Below are 15,372 nucleotides of genomic sequence, written 5' to 3'. Positions count from 1 at the left end.
TTGGATAGCACATATAATTAGAGCCAATATCTTCTTCCATTGAATTCACGAGCCACGTCATCACCATGGAATTCTCGGCATCCCATGTAGCATAGGCCGGATCATCCTCTGCAGGAGCCTTCTTTTCACCAGTCAAATAGCCCATTTTCCCACGCCCTCTAATGTACATCCTAACCGACTGAGACCATCTCAGAAAATTGTCACCATTCAAACGAATTGTGATGATATGAACAGAATGAGATTCTGAGGAGGTAGCACTGATTTTTGAAACATCTGTGCTGCTAGGATTGTTCAGGGAGGATTGAGGGACAGTAGTGGAATCGGTCGAAGCGTTAGACATGGTTTTAGGGTGCAAGGATCAAGAGGAAAGGAAGAAAATAGGAATTCCGGCAAGAGATTCTTTCCCTGCTCTGATACCAAGTTGAAAAACAGGTTGCACGGAATAATATTTTCTGTCATTTGAGATTGTTCTTTTATAGAGAATTACAGCACCTAAGAAACCATTAGATCAGGAAACTAAATCACTGATTAAAGGAAAGAATAATTCCTAGTTAGAGCTTTCCTAAAATACACAGATTTATACCTAAAATAGCTAAATTACAGCTAGAGACTAATTTACAGCTAGTATGTATTTACAGCACATATTTTCCCTGATTTTCTAACACTTTTACTATCTCCACTCACACCTGTCTGATCTACTCTCACTGATTCCATGTATTTCTCTTAAGTTTCCTACTGATTCCAGTAAGCAATATTCATGTATTTAATGTTCAAATTTGTTGCTTTCAACATGTATCCAAGAATTCAACTACTCTATGTAGGTAGAGCTAGGAATTTTAGTTTCTATTCATGCTTTAATTCATTGTGCTTGAATTTGTGCAGGGGAGCTATTTTTTATTACAGATAGAAAAAGTGGGTTTTGGAATCTTCATAAATGGGTAGATATCATACTTTTATGTTTCTATTGTTGATTTCTCGCATACGTATAATCAGTCTTGATAAAGCTTCATTCCCTAATGTGATACTTCATACAATACAACACCTCTGGACATAATTCATCAACAGAATGCCAATATTTCAGTTTGTTAAACATTTACTGCATTGAATATTGTCAATAGCAATACAGTATTGTTTGACATCTATGAATTAGTTTATTGTGGCTTATCATATTATTACTCATGATTCATTGAGAGCTTTAAGTAGAGGATCATATTGACATTTAGATGTCATAAATAGAAGAGTGGTTTTATTTTTATTTTTATTTTTTGTAGTTAATATTTGGATTTCTTATGAAATATATTATGGCTACGGATTAGAGTTACTGAAGGGTTTGAAGCTTTATACTGGAGTTTATGTCATTAATATGCTAGATCGAAATCTTATGTGTACGAGTTATACTGACTAAAGAAATTGGCAGATAATTCTCAATCATGTAAGTTAAGAAAAATGTTCTCTCTGGTTTGTGTGAATTAAAATTGAAAGTCTACTTTAGATTATGGTATGAAGTACCTTGCATCTGAGTGAGAAATTATTTCGTGCCTGCCATTTCTAGAACCTGTTGTCTAGTCCAACGCCAAATAACTGGTGTCAATTGAGGTACATAAATCATTTCTTTCATTTTTGCCTTTTCCCTTTTCAAACAGGTTGAGTCTGACAACAAGGTGGTATCAGTTTATTCCTTGGATGCAGAATTTTCAAAACCACTGTGGGTTTTTGGTATAAATTCTTATGACCTGATTCAGAGTTACCAAGGAAAAAGATTGATTGCTTGCAGCTACAGGTGACATGAGAATCCAAGTCATGCATTCTTTACTTGCGATTTTTATTGATTTTGCCTGTAATCTGTGGTGACCATTTGTATATCCACGTTTGGATTTTCATGCAGGCAGAAAGGAAGGTCATATCTTGGAATTTTGGATGATGCTCAGAGCACCATGTCTTTAGTTGATATTCCTTTCACAGACATGGATAATATTGTACTCCTCAAAAACCTTATCCTAATTTACTGGTGGAATAAATCTATTAAGTTGGTGATCTCAGGGAAGATCTGAGAAAATTGTTTATATATGCCCCTTTCAGACTTCAGCAGAGCATTGTCTATATGTGGAGGGAGCATCTGCAATTCACCCATCATCTGTTGCAAAGGTGCTAAGCCACCTCATTATTCAGATTTATCCACTGCCTTGAATTCTATGTTGATTGCCACCAATGCTCACAACAGATATGATTTTCATTTTATTTGCTTAAATTTTCATTTTTCATTTTTTTTGGATGCAATTTCCTAAATTTTTCTTATGCCTTCTGTACTTTGTTTTTGTCAGGTGGTATTAGATGAGCATAAGTCAAAAGCAGTTGAATTCAAGATTATTTGGTCCTCTTCCCCTGATTGTTTAAAATACAAGTCATATTTCAGCCTACCTGAGTTAATTGAATTTCCTACTGAAGTTCCAGGCCAAATTGCCTATGCATACTTTTACCCACCGACTAATCCTGATTACCAAGCTGGTCAAGGGGAAAAGCCTCCATTGTTATTGAAAAGCCATGGTATGTTACAATTTGACATATTTAACGCACATCTTATACGTCTGCACCAAAAACATACCTTCAGTGCATCCTCTGATTTAGTTTTTCTGAGCATATTAATTCTGCTTTGAAGAAGTTGTCCGATTTATAGACAATGTAGCTAATGACTGGTGATTTTTTCTTTCAAAACTAAAAAATGATGTAGGTTTCATAGGAAAGAACTTTTGGCCTGAGATATGGGAGGGTTTCTGTGGAGAACATTTCCATGCATGAGATTTGTCCGTCATGTTGGGCATGTTCACTATATTTTTGTGGAACATGAGTAGTCACATCACAGTTAAGCTCTAATAAGCTGTTTGTTAGGTTCCTGAATTTTGGTAAAATATAATGTTTGATGTGGGGCAGATCCTTGTAGCTTTTTAAGAAGCAATAGAGGTTCCAGTTGTCCATCTTTATAAAAGGGTGAACTAGCCATGACTTACCTGCTGTTGGCAAATATGCAAATTGGAAATTATGGAGCTTATCTTATGATTGTTGCTTCAATGATTCCTAACTGTAAATACAGGATCATACATGTCTCCTGAAAGTGAATTATTTTAGTACTTTTTTGTATCTAGTTTTCTTCTCAAAGTATTTGTAAAATTAATTGTAGCTGAGATGACAGAAGGCTTGTTCTTGTTTTCTTTGGACCATCTTGGTCATTTTACCGGGCACGTGGAATCTAGCTGTGCCTTTACCTTTTGCATTCTCTTGAATGAATGAATAAGACATTACTTTGTAGTATAGAATAACGACAGTATTCTTCCTAAATGAATTGCAGGAGGCCCCACAGCCGAAACACGTGCAGCGTTGAATCTGAATATCCAATATTGGACTAGTCGGGGTTGGGGATTTGTTGATGTTAATTATGGTGGAAGCACTGGTTCGTTCTTATCCTTGTTGTAATTAGTAGTTTGATAGTTTTGTTGTTAAGAGGATTGCCATGTAGCAATAAAATAAAATAAAAGGATTGCATTATTCGAACCACCTCGTGGGCGCCTTCATGACAAAAGTCATAGTTTTTGCCTTCCAAAGATTGTAGGGTTTGGCGGAAGGCTCCAATTTTGAACTCAGGCTCACAAAGTGGGTTCGGAGGATTTCTGAATATATATATAAAAAAAAAGGATTGCATTGTTGCTTATTGCTATGTCCTTTTGTTGCACTCCACTTCTCAGCGTATATCCTATCAATTATCTCTTTATTTTTAATTATGGTATTTGACAAATATTAATGCCCTTAGTTGCATGGCAAAGATTGGCCAACTAGAGAAATGGTTTTAGCTTCCATTAACTATATCGCATCCTATGATATCCAGGTTATGGCAGAGAATATAGGGATCGACTCTTGGGGAAATGGGGGATTGTGGATGTCGATGACTGTTGTAGTTGTGCCAAATTTTTGGTAAACAACTTTACTTCTCACAGACATTGACAATTGATTTTTCCAGAAATCTGTTCAAGTCATGGTGATGCAATGTTTCATGCAGGTGGATTCCGGAAAGGCAGATGGAGAAAGGCTATGTATTACTGGGGGTTCAGCAGGTGGATATACAACCTTAGCTGCACTTGCATTCAGAAACACATTTAAAGCTGGAGCTTCATTGTATGGCGTGAGTGCCTGATTTTTTGACGCAATCTTTTTCCCCCATTGATATCAGCAAAAATCGTCCATTGACCAACAATACGAACTTTGCCTTTCATATCCAATCAGCCAAATAAACTTTTATTGCAAGAGCTTAGAGCATTATTAAAGAAATGCAAGTGTTCTCATCAAGCAGAAAATTAACTTTGAATTTTGTCTTCTTGCGCCATAAACAGGTAGCTGATCTAAACTCGCTGAGAGCAGAAACTCACAAATTTGAATCTCACTACATTGATAAACTTGTTGGTAAGTCAAGTGATGACATTGGTGCGTTAATTTGTTCTGAATTTAAGTACATCCCTTGAATTTGATAGGAGAAGAACTGGTTGAGTGCAGGAAGCGAGAAGGACTATTTTGAGAGGTCACCAATAAATTTTGTTGATAAATTTTCTTGCCCCATAATCTTATTCCAAGGATTGGAGGATAAGGTGAGATAATATTGTCTGTCAGAATGAGTTACTTTACAATTATTTATCTTAGGTTGAGATTGACAAAATCATTGTTTTCAGGTTGTACCCCCTGACCAAGCTAAGAAAATATATCAGGCATTAAAAGAAAAGGGTTTGCCTGTTGCTCTCGTGGAATATGAAGGGGAGCAACATGGTTTCCGGAAGGTATGTACAAATTGTTTATGTATCATCCAACGTGTTATGGTTCTAAATTGTAGTTTTAGGATTTTATGTTTTATTAGTTGTTTTTATTTATTTATTATAAGATTTATTTTGGAGGTTTGGGTTCCGCAAAAATCCTATCAAGCGAGATCGAGGCTCCCTCGACTCAGCCTACCATCTATCTTGATCTATACAAGTTACTGATTTGTAATAACGTGCAAGCAAAAATTATTACAGTAGTAATATAGTATTTTACGCAGGCTGAAAACATCAAGTTCACATTGGAACAACAAATGGTTTTCTTTGCACGACTTGTTGGACACTTCACGGTTGCAGATGAGATTACTCCAATCAGAATTGATAACTTTGACTAAGCAGTAAGCACTTGGCACAGTGGTATATTATTCTACTTCTCAGGGCACTCCTATAAGGAAGTTATAGGTTCGCTTGTTTAAGAGTTGGCGATGCCATTTGATACGGTCAATAATCGAAGTTTTCAGGAGTTTTTTCATTGGTGTCATGTCTGAGCTTTAAATAAGATTGAAATTTTGGGCGCTAATCAATAGAATACAGTTGCTTTCGGTGCGTAACTTCCAACTTTAATGTAACGTAGGATTTTTCAATAAAATGAATAGTACTTTTTGATGAATTTAAGGTGGAACTCATCCTATATGTTGCTATCTTTCACTTAATCTTAACGTGACTAGGCACCAAGAGGTGTTAATGGTATGGGATCTTAGGCTGTGTAGGTGAGACGTGCATTTAGAAATATGTGAATTGGTTTTTTTATTTTTTTAATTTTTATTTTATTTTAAATATAATATCCTATATGCCTTTTATTTTAATTTAATGTAATTTATCATACTTAATATTCAGAAATAAACATTACCAGTACGGGAGTACCTATTGCAGAAAGCTTCTCAATTGATTTTGCATGTGGTGACGGGTTGTACGTGTTCAAGTGCATGTTCTAGGTGTGGGTTAAAAAAAAAATAATCCTCAATTTGCCTGTCTTTTTTCTTTGGGAAGAGGGTGTTTGCTTCAGATGGGAAAAATTCCAAATGCACTAAGCAACACTTTATACCCCATTATTTTTTTTTCTTTTTAAAAAACAACTTTTTATACACATTTTGTGTATGTACCTTGATCGTAAAGTTTGTCTCATGTATAGACTAATTTTCTGATTTTTTATCTCTTTCCTGTGTGGTTTTTAGGATTATTGATTGAATCGGCAAAACATTAATGATGGTAAATTTTTGGTGACCCTGTGGAAGTATCACCCCTCCATCTATGAGGGAATATTCGATTCTCTTTTTCACATGACGACGTTTGTGAAATTTCATTATGGAATTTCTATTTACACATTACCAGTTGCAAAACAAATGGAGGGACTTTGGAATCTATAATTCCATCTCAAGAAAACCAATTAGCAGTCAATTTATAAAAAAAAAAAAAAAAAATGTTAAAGAAACCTTTGAGAAATTAGATGAAGATTAAAAACATTTGTTAATTTCCTTTTTCCACAAGCAGGAACTAGCTTTTTTTTTTTTGTTCTTCTAAAAAGTCCTCTTACAGGTTTTCTTTTTAAGTGAAATCCTGGCACATAAGAAATGGTCGCGTGGCATTTTGGCATCCAACTATCATTTCACATATGTAGCCTTCCTTAGCTAGTTTTTGCTTCCATAAAAATGTTGACAAATGTTTTTAATCTCCATCTACCACCTCCTTTTCATTTATTTTAGTTTTTAAGGTGTTATTTATTTTTTATGCTTAAATATAAAATACGTGAACATCTAGAAGTATTTTTTTTTTTTTTAATTTGTGGAAATAGATAGTAGTTTCAATTACGTTTTTATACATTCATTTTAAATTGTATAAACAATATATAATTTTGAAAGTCATGTAAAATGCTTACCCCTGGCGTATTTGGACTTTCTAGATGCTTTATCGTTGAACTCAGGATAAGCGAAAACGAAAAGTCAACAATGAACAACAAATTATGGATCTTTTACGTATGTATTTATTTATTTATTTTTTGGCGGTGTATGTGTCTTTCAACGCTCTGATTAAATATAATTATTTTTGTTTGTATGGTACAAGAGGTATCATTTTGTGCTTGTCGGTTATAACCATAATATTGTGTGAGCCGGTAAAGCCCTTGTGTAATAACTCGATTAAAATAAGCGACTGTTTGACGATTACGACAGAATAATGATAATGATGATGATAAATAGCTATTAACCACATTTTGTATTTAATTTAGTCCACCACATATAATATTAGATATTATAGTTAAACACGCTGAATGTTACACACTCATGAATGATGTTATAAAGAAATAGAAAAAAATTACATTTACCATACTTATACGACTCCGGACTTAAAAGACTTTACCTATATTTTAGTACATTAATATTATTGCCACATTTTTTTTTTTTTTTGGTCTCTTATGAAACTGTTGGTATTTTTTCAGACTTTTTTTTTTTTTTTTCAATTACGAGATCGTTGTTCTACATTTTCTGAAAACTGCTTCTGTCAGTTATTGTTGTTCTGTTGTTCAGACCACAGGGAGATTCTTGTTTGAGCTTAGAGATAATAGTATAGGACTTGATAAAAATAATAAATAAATACAAACACAAAAAATTGTCTTGCATTAGTGCTTATATATTCTCATAAACATTACAAATTATCGAAATGAAACAAATAAAGAATTAACGTTTTCATAAAAGAAACTAACGCGCTTGATCCAAGTGTGTGTGCTCTTTTTTTTAGCTATATACACCACAATCAAGCAAAACTCCTAAAATATACGAATCCTTTACTCTGTAAATACAAAACGAAACCAAATTTACATTTAAAACAAATTAAATCTACTTTCTCCATCAACACCAACTGAGATTAACGATTGAGTTTAATTCATCAAAACAATCCCGATCATCATCATGATGATGAACGTGTGAGAGAGCCAAAGCCATTGGCCAAAGAATGAAGTGCCAAAATCCCTCGCTTGTACGGCAAGAAAGTCTTCTTCTTCAGATCCTCCGACGCCGCCTTGTTCGCCGTGTAATGCCGCTCGTGAGCCGACACCGCAGGCGCCCCTTTCCTCCTCGCCCCCGTCGTTGACTCGGCCGACCGGAAGCTCCCGCTCTTCATCGCCACGTCCTCATAATGTTTCTTGCCGTACAAGGCATAGTACTTCCTCAACGGGTCCTTGTCTGTCGCCCGTCCCTCCGACGCGCTTCGGAACAGCAAGAAATCCCTCAATCTCCATTTCCTCGACGACGAAGAAGACGACCCTTTCGATGACGATGATGAAGAATGTTTCGAAATCGTAGCTGAATTTTGCTGCTTAGTATTATTATTATTATTATTAGCAACCTTCTGTTGTGGTGGTTGTTGTTGTTGATCTTGGTTATCTTGATCTTCCCATGGATACTGCGAGACTCTCAAAGGCGAGAGCGATCTCGCCGCTCTCCGCCCCGAATTCGATCCCGACAAACCCGCCGCGGCAGAAGTACTAATTCTCTCTCTTCCCCTTTCCCTCTCCGTTTTCTTTTTCGACTTGCTCGGCGATCTCGGAGACCTAACACTCGGCGGGGGCTTGAGAGGCTTGATCTTCCCACCGTCGAAGAGCTCGTCGGCAGAGAGAGAAGCTCTCTCCAAGTCCTTACTGAATTCGAATGCGAAATCATCGACGTCATCGTCGCCATCGCCGTCATCGTTGATCTTCATCACTTTAGGGCTGCCGGGATGGAACTCCCACTCATAAGGAACCGCCGGAGGGGATCTAGTTCTATAAATATCGGTGGAGAATTCCTCCTCGAAGGCTCGGTAGAAGTCGGACATGCGGGACGGGCTCGTCGGCGCGCTGAAGAAGTAGTCGCCGAAGCGCTTCGGCGTCGGCGGCGCGGTCGAGTAAGGCGTTGTCATCGCACTGCTCGTGGTGAAGTCGAAATCTCGTAGTGGTGGTGGTATCACGACCTCCATGATTGATTGAGATTCAATAACTTTCAATTTCCCTTCAAGACTGAAATTTATCTCTCTTTTTAGGAGTTTGGATAACTTTTTGGTTGGTGACTTAGGAGATATATGTGTGTGTGTATATATATATATATTTATATATGGACAAGAGTGAGAGGTTTGTGAGAGAGAGTGAGTTATATATATATAAAGGGGAAGGTGAAATAGCTAGGAAGGTGATTAAAAATAAGGACAAAAAGAATAAGCGGTAGAGAATTATTGACCACGCAGAGTCATAGGATATAGAAGCCGCCTTCTAATACTTTTTTTTAATAGCCTTATTTGTCTCTGCAATTCAGGTCTAATTTTTATTGTTACTCCAAGCTATATTATTACATGGCTCACATGGAGATTGTTTAATCATGTTCTTTTGTTTATTCAATTTTTGTTTGTTTGTTAATTATGTGTATTTTTTGCTTGGTATGCAAGCTGGTGAGCATTGACGTGGATGTATACGAAAACAGAGAGTAAAAATAAAAAATAAAAAAATGAAGAAGCATGCGTTCCCATTGGATATATCTACTTTGGTGATGTATGACTATATCAACTATCCTTGGTGAATTAATGCTTCTAGATTTTGGATTTTGTTGAATTGATATATATATATATATATATATTTTTTTTTTTTTTTAATGTTTGATTACATGACATGATATAATATTTTAAAATGTAAGACATGCTGAGAAGGAATATCAACGCAAGAAGCCTCATCTTACAATATATATATATATATATATATATATAATAGATGTATATATTTGACATAAATTATTGATTTTCTAGAATCACAAAACGTTGGACACATCTCTGCTAGAGATAATACTAATTCAAAAAAATAATGAAAGGTCAAAAAAGGGCAAAAAAAGAGTGGGGTAAGCAATGCAATCAGCAGTACTGGCTGTTCCCTTCCCCACAAAGGCTTTGATTTGAATACAAGCATGCATGCAGTCAACGAGGCCATTTGTCTCACCTGATCATAGTCAACAATAATAACTATATATGATTCACTTTTGAATAGAATAATTACTGTGAGTTTGAGATGTGCCAAACCAAATCAGAAAGAAAAGGAGAATGTGGCCCTCGTTGTTTTACTTGTGTATGTAGAAGAGTACAGCAATTGAGACGTAAAATAGTAAAATAAAGAGTGGGGAATTAGTAAAAACAAGTTGTTTTTTTTTTTTTTTTTTTTTTTTTTTTTTTGTTGGGAGATGATGGAGAAGTAGAATTCAAGGCTAACAAGCCTGGACTACTTGAATAATTATGGTTGCCCATAACTTTTGGGAGGGGAAGTAATATGTTGGGTAGTCACGAAGGAGGATAGAGACGTGGACTTATTTTACATCTTTATTTTTTGTTAAAAAAAAAAATTGCAACTTCAGATTAGTTGTTGTGTACCAACTTCAGATTAGTTGGTGACTTATGGAGTAAGTACCAAAAAAAAAAATATTGTTCTAATATTTGATAAGCCGTAACTTTAAACCATCATATTACGTCCTAATTATATCTGCTATTTATTTCATTCTCTCATATTTCAATTTTTGGAAGCCCAAGTATCCCAAAAACCAAGTTCGGATCTATTTGCAGGCATAATAATGACAATGATGTTATATTCTTTCTAAATCCTATTTTTGGGTTAGAAGTAATAAATATGGAAGAACAGATTTTCTTTGTGGTCCAATATATCTTGTAGGGATAATATCTAGTTCTTTCAGTTGCTGAAGAGCAACTTCACCTGCTTTTTTGTTTTTCGATTTTCTCCGACTTTAACTTTCCTTTTGATTTATAAATCCCCCTTTGAAACAATTCTGCAGATTTTTAAGAAGGGATACACATGCTGGCTAAATTACATTGCAATGTTGTTCCTTTATATCTAGATTAGATGAAGGAAAATTACAATCCCAAATTGACTTTCTATAAAGGTGACTATTTTACAATAAAACTTTAAGGGATTATGAAAGTCTAAAATTAAAGCGTGCTTGACAAACATCATACTTTCACTTTCAAATATGATCCCAAAATGACAGGGGGGAAAAAAGGTCCAAATCCATTCATATTACTTCTAAATTCATTATTATTAATCTATTATAAATATCTGAGATATTAAGGATATGTCAAATTATGTTTATATCTAAGCAAAACAAATACAATCCCAAATTCAACCAAAAAAAAAAAAAAATCCCAAATCGACGTCAAATTTGAAAATTATTATATTAGTTTTCTGCACGCATTGACATTATTCTAACTAATTGCTAAGATATTTGTACTTATTTGCCATATATTTACAACTAACTATTAACACACTAACATATTAATTAACATGTGACTGAATTAATTGCTTGTCAAACTTATTCACGACTTCTAGATAGGCTCTATTTTTTTTCCTTTTATTGGGAGTAAGATAATTAGACTTTAGTTGAAGCATTATGGTCTGAAGATGATCATGACTTTCAATATTTCGGTCGCAGGTGATTAGTTGGTGCCTTTCGGCCGCAGATGACATTTAAAATTACTAATGAGGCAGCCACAAACCTCAAGTTGGTGTACAACTTTTTTGCTTTTAAAGAAGATGAGTGCTAAATACAACTTCATTACAAACTCTTTTTAAATGTTAATCTATTTTTTTAACATGTGTCATCTCACTTTTTAAAAATAAACAAACTTAATAACGTCATTTCTTTTTAACTATAATTACAAGAGTGCCACTTTCTCTTTAATTGTATTTGTATACTTTTCATGTAGGAACTATTTACAAATACTTCAATTAAAAGAGTGCCACTTTCTCTTTAATTCTATACTTTTCATGTAGTTAGGAACTATTTACAAATATTTGTGTTTACTTTTTTGCACTTATAATTTAAAATATTGAAACCTTATTTTTCACCTGATATTTACAACGTTAGAATTCAGTTCTATGCAAACAGTGAAAATTCCAATGTCGATTAACATTAAATTAAAACAAGTATTTTTTTTTTTTTTTTACTAATATGTATAAAGAAACGAAACGTTATCATTACTAATATACATATATAGAAAACGTTAATATTTATATCTAGATATAGATGTATATGATATGTATATATAACATAATAACATGTATATGTAATCGTAACTGCCGTTTTTGTCTTATTTTATATATTATATGACGTAGATATATACATATATAAATATATTTAATCTGTAAACTACGACCATAATACGTAATATAATTAATTTATTATATATATGTATGTTATATATATACAAATATACCTTTTTTTCCTTTGAAAGACATATAGATATACCTTTTTTATTGTTAAACAACAGACACGTAATCCTTTCAACAAAAAAAGAAAAAGAAAAGAACAGCAAATACGTAATATAATCTCGTAAACAATAGATAAAAAACGTAAATTGAAATTTGTAAATAATAGGTGCAAAAAGTATTCTATGTTTTCTGGCTAAAAAAAAAATTATTTTTCTAGTAGTCTGTTTTGTCGGTAGTCTCAACTTTTTTATCGTTAAATTTAATCAAAATCACATTAAATTAAAAAAATATATAAAATATATATTCTGATATAAATCTAACGGTTAAAAAATAAAAAATTATCGATAATTTATTTTACAGCGACTAGATAGAAAATTCCAAAAAAAAAAAAAAAAAAAAGCTGCACAAAATGTGATTGTAATTCTAGGCTTAGTTCTTAAAAAAGGGTGGCACTTATGTAATTATGGTAAAAAAAAGTGAATTGTTATTAAGTTTGTTCGTTTTAAAAAATGAGATGACACATATTAAAAAATTATAATTGTAATGGAGTTTGTATTTCTTTTTTTTTTTTTTTAAATGTTTAATCTCCCCTAAAAAAAATGTTTTTTTTTATAGTTTTGTAGAGTCCATATCTGCTATCCCCCAAGCTGTCTCTCCACTAAAATTTTGACACCTCAAAAAAATTTCACATCAGCTTGTATTCATTGACCTGAACAAACAGTGGCAAACGGAGAATTTTAATTGGTGGTACCGAGGAATTGTCATGAACTCATTAATTACTTGCTCTTTTCATCTTGTATTCTTCTCTTTCTTTTCTTCTTTCTGTTTTTTCAACTCCAAAGCGTATTACCAGTAACCAGTTACAGAAGCTTCTGATCCACCATTAAAAAAAAAAAAAGAAAATACTGAACAGAAACTCTTCCACCAAATTTTGATTCATGTTCTCTTGTCAATTGAGCCACATATATTCATGCTTAAATTTTATCTAGGAAAAGCTATTTCAGCCGAAACAGAGTTTAATAACCCACGAAGACATCATTTTTGAAATAGGTTCCATAGTCTCCATAGAAACCGAGTTTGTTCGAGATTCCTCAATAAGCAAGAGAAAATCAGTTCGACCCACAAAGTTTCAGTGCCTCCTCTTGGGGGGTTTTTCCGCAACGATTGAGATCCAACTTTTGGACGAAGTGGAAGAAGAATTGGTGCGGAGATTGAACGTTGGAGTTGCACTTTTGATCTTGAAGAGGTTGTGAGAAAGAAAGAAGATCCGGTTTTTTTTTTTTTTTTTTTTTTTTTTTTTTTTTTTTTTTTTTTATTTAAAAAAAAAAAATTCATCGAAGTTAAAAAAAATGAAAAAAAAAAGGCGAACCCATCATCAGAGAAATGACGTGAATAGCTAAATGGGACAGTTGTCTACCAAATGTTAATGGAAACACTCTTTTTGTTTCTGTTTCGTTAACGGCGTTTAGGGAGGTTTTAACAAGAGTTGATGTGTAAATTTTTATTGAGGTGTGAAAATTTAAATGAACGTTTATAGTATTTGATTCTGAATTATAATTTATAGTTCTGTACAGTATTTTTTTTTACAAAAAATATACATAAAATAAGAATAATTTTGAATCATTATTTTAAATACATAAATTAAACGTCACCGAAGGAACAGCTTTTGGGACAACTAAATTGGGATAGTAAATATGAGTTCAATTTTGTATAAGCGTATTATTTATATAATTTATAAATAATTAAGGGGTTGTTCGGCAGCCCTATTTTTTGAGTTAAAAACTCAAAAAAAAAAAATAACTCGTTACAATTTTATTTAAGTTCATGTTCTTTTAAGTTTGAACTCGAGTTTAAACTCGAGTTTGAACTCGAGTTTGGGACTAAAATTGGAGTTCAAGTTTCTCTTTCAACTTGAGTTCAGAAACTTAAATTCAAATTAATGAACAATATTTTTTTATTCTTAAAAATGCTATAACTTTTTCATTTTTATTATGATTGAGATGCTCTTTTTTTTTTTCTATGCGTTGACAACGAAAAGACGAATAAAACCTCACCCATATACCCTATTAAAATTTTTCATCAGCATTGAGTTTTTATTAAAATACTATCTAATTATAAATTCAAGTTTTGACTCACTCAAACACAAACTAAAAAAGATTCTTATCTCAAACCATAACTCAAATGTACACAACCAAACACAAACTCAAGTTACAACTTCAACTCAAGTTATAACTCAAACTCAATTCAAAATCTACACTCAAGTCACTTAACTCGAAAACAACAAAAGAACAACTCCTAAATGTTAGTGTAGTTTTTATTTTTTTTATTGATAATTGTTTATTTTTAAGTAAAATGACATAAATATATATATATATTTTTTATTTTTATTTTTATTTTTTACAATTTTAAGCCCTTTTTTTCCCTACTTTTAAGCCCCTTTCTTTGATTTAGAGATACACTTGAGTGGCCTTTTTAATTTCACCCAACCTGTCCATCTCATCGAACTTCTCTATGAAAATCAACTAATCATAACTATTTTATTTGTGACTCGTTTTGCTTCTAAGCAAAAAAGAAAATAAAATTCTTCAAATTCTATTGGACATGTTAGAATTCTAGCATTTATACTCATAAGAGTTTCATAATAAATGAAACTAAACCGCAATTGAGTGGTTTTAGGTCTAAAAGAAAGATTAATATCATTTTTTTTATCATTCTTTTTTTTATCTTATTTTTTATTTAAATAATAATATACCATATTAATTAAATTTACATGTTAAATAATAAATATAAAAAATAAAAAAATAATAATACTAACAGTCTATATTCGATGGCTCCTAAGACAAAAGTTATTCTTAGAAAGAAAAAGAATCCAATCCCGACAAAGTTCTCTATATTTGTAGCACAATTTGATTTTATTTTGACTCTGCCATTTTTTCTTTTTTGTATTTTTTATATAACTTTACCTTTTGAAAAGAAAACTAAAGTAGGACCATAAATAAAAAGAATTAAATAAAAGGGTTGAGGGAGAGGGGGAGAATTTCGATCAAAACGTCGCTGTTTTAATCAAAAAATAAAAAGCGTTTTACGGTTTTTATATATGTATAGATACTAACTTAAAAAAATTATTTGTACTATTTAAACAAAACAATTAATAGAAGACTGAGGCCCATTTGTAGATCCCACACCTTCTATTAATACTTTATAAGTGTAATAGTAGTACCCAGCACTACTCACCCATAAAAGTAGATGAGTCACACGACATGTAGCTAATGACCTACAAAGTGCTTTAAATTG

General features: G+C 32.8%; 2 protein-coding genes across 2 annotated transcripts in view; one reads left to right on the top strand and one right to left on the bottom strand.

Moving 5' to 3' along the window:
- Positions 1-5,421, top strand: part of LOC21408764 — a 26,752-nt gene extending 21,331 nt beyond the window's left edge. The window contains exons 7-18 of the mRNA XM_024167176.1: positions 883-938; positions 1,644-1,780; positions 1,886-1,976; positions 2,080-2,145; positions 2,322-2,544; positions 3,344-3,445; positions 3,878-3,963; positions 4,049-4,171; positions 4,380-4,449; positions 4,540-4,631; positions 4,713-4,817; positions 5,075-5,421. Coding sequence (XP_024022944.1) covers positions 883-938; positions 1,644-1,780; positions 1,886-1,976; positions 2,080-2,145; positions 2,322-2,544; positions 3,344-3,445; positions 3,878-3,963; positions 4,049-4,171; positions 4,380-4,449; positions 4,540-4,631; positions 4,713-4,817; positions 5,075-5,188 — 1,265 coding nt within the window. The 3' untranslated portion in view covers positions 5,189-5,421. The remainder of the gene's footprint in view (positions 1-882; positions 939-1,643; positions 1,781-1,885; positions 1,977-2,079; positions 2,146-2,321; positions 2,545-3,343; positions 3,446-3,877; positions 3,964-4,048; positions 4,172-4,379; positions 4,450-4,539; positions 4,632-4,712; positions 4,818-5,074) is intronic.
- A 1,868-nt stretch (positions 5,422-7,289) lies between these two features.
- On the bottom strand, positions 7,290-8,940 carry LOC21408763. The gene has a single exon (XM_010100413.2). The coding sequence runs from the start codon at positions 8,799-8,801 to the stop codon at positions 7,755-7,757; it is 1,047 nt and encodes a 348-aa protein (XP_010098715.1). The 5' UTR covers positions 8,802-8,940; the 3' UTR covers positions 7,290-7,754.
- Between the last annotated feature and the right edge of the window lie 6,432 nt (positions 8,941-15,372).

Source organism: Morus notabilis, unplaced genomic scaffold, assembly GCF_000414095.1.
Source record: "Morus notabilis unplaced genomic scaffold, ASM41409v2 Scaffold467, whole genome shotgun sequence".
Taxonomy (NCBI): domain Eukaryota; kingdom Viridiplantae; phylum Streptophyta; class Magnoliopsida; order Rosales; family Moraceae; genus Morus; species Morus notabilis.
This window is presented reverse-complemented; position numbering and strand designations above follow the sequence as displayed.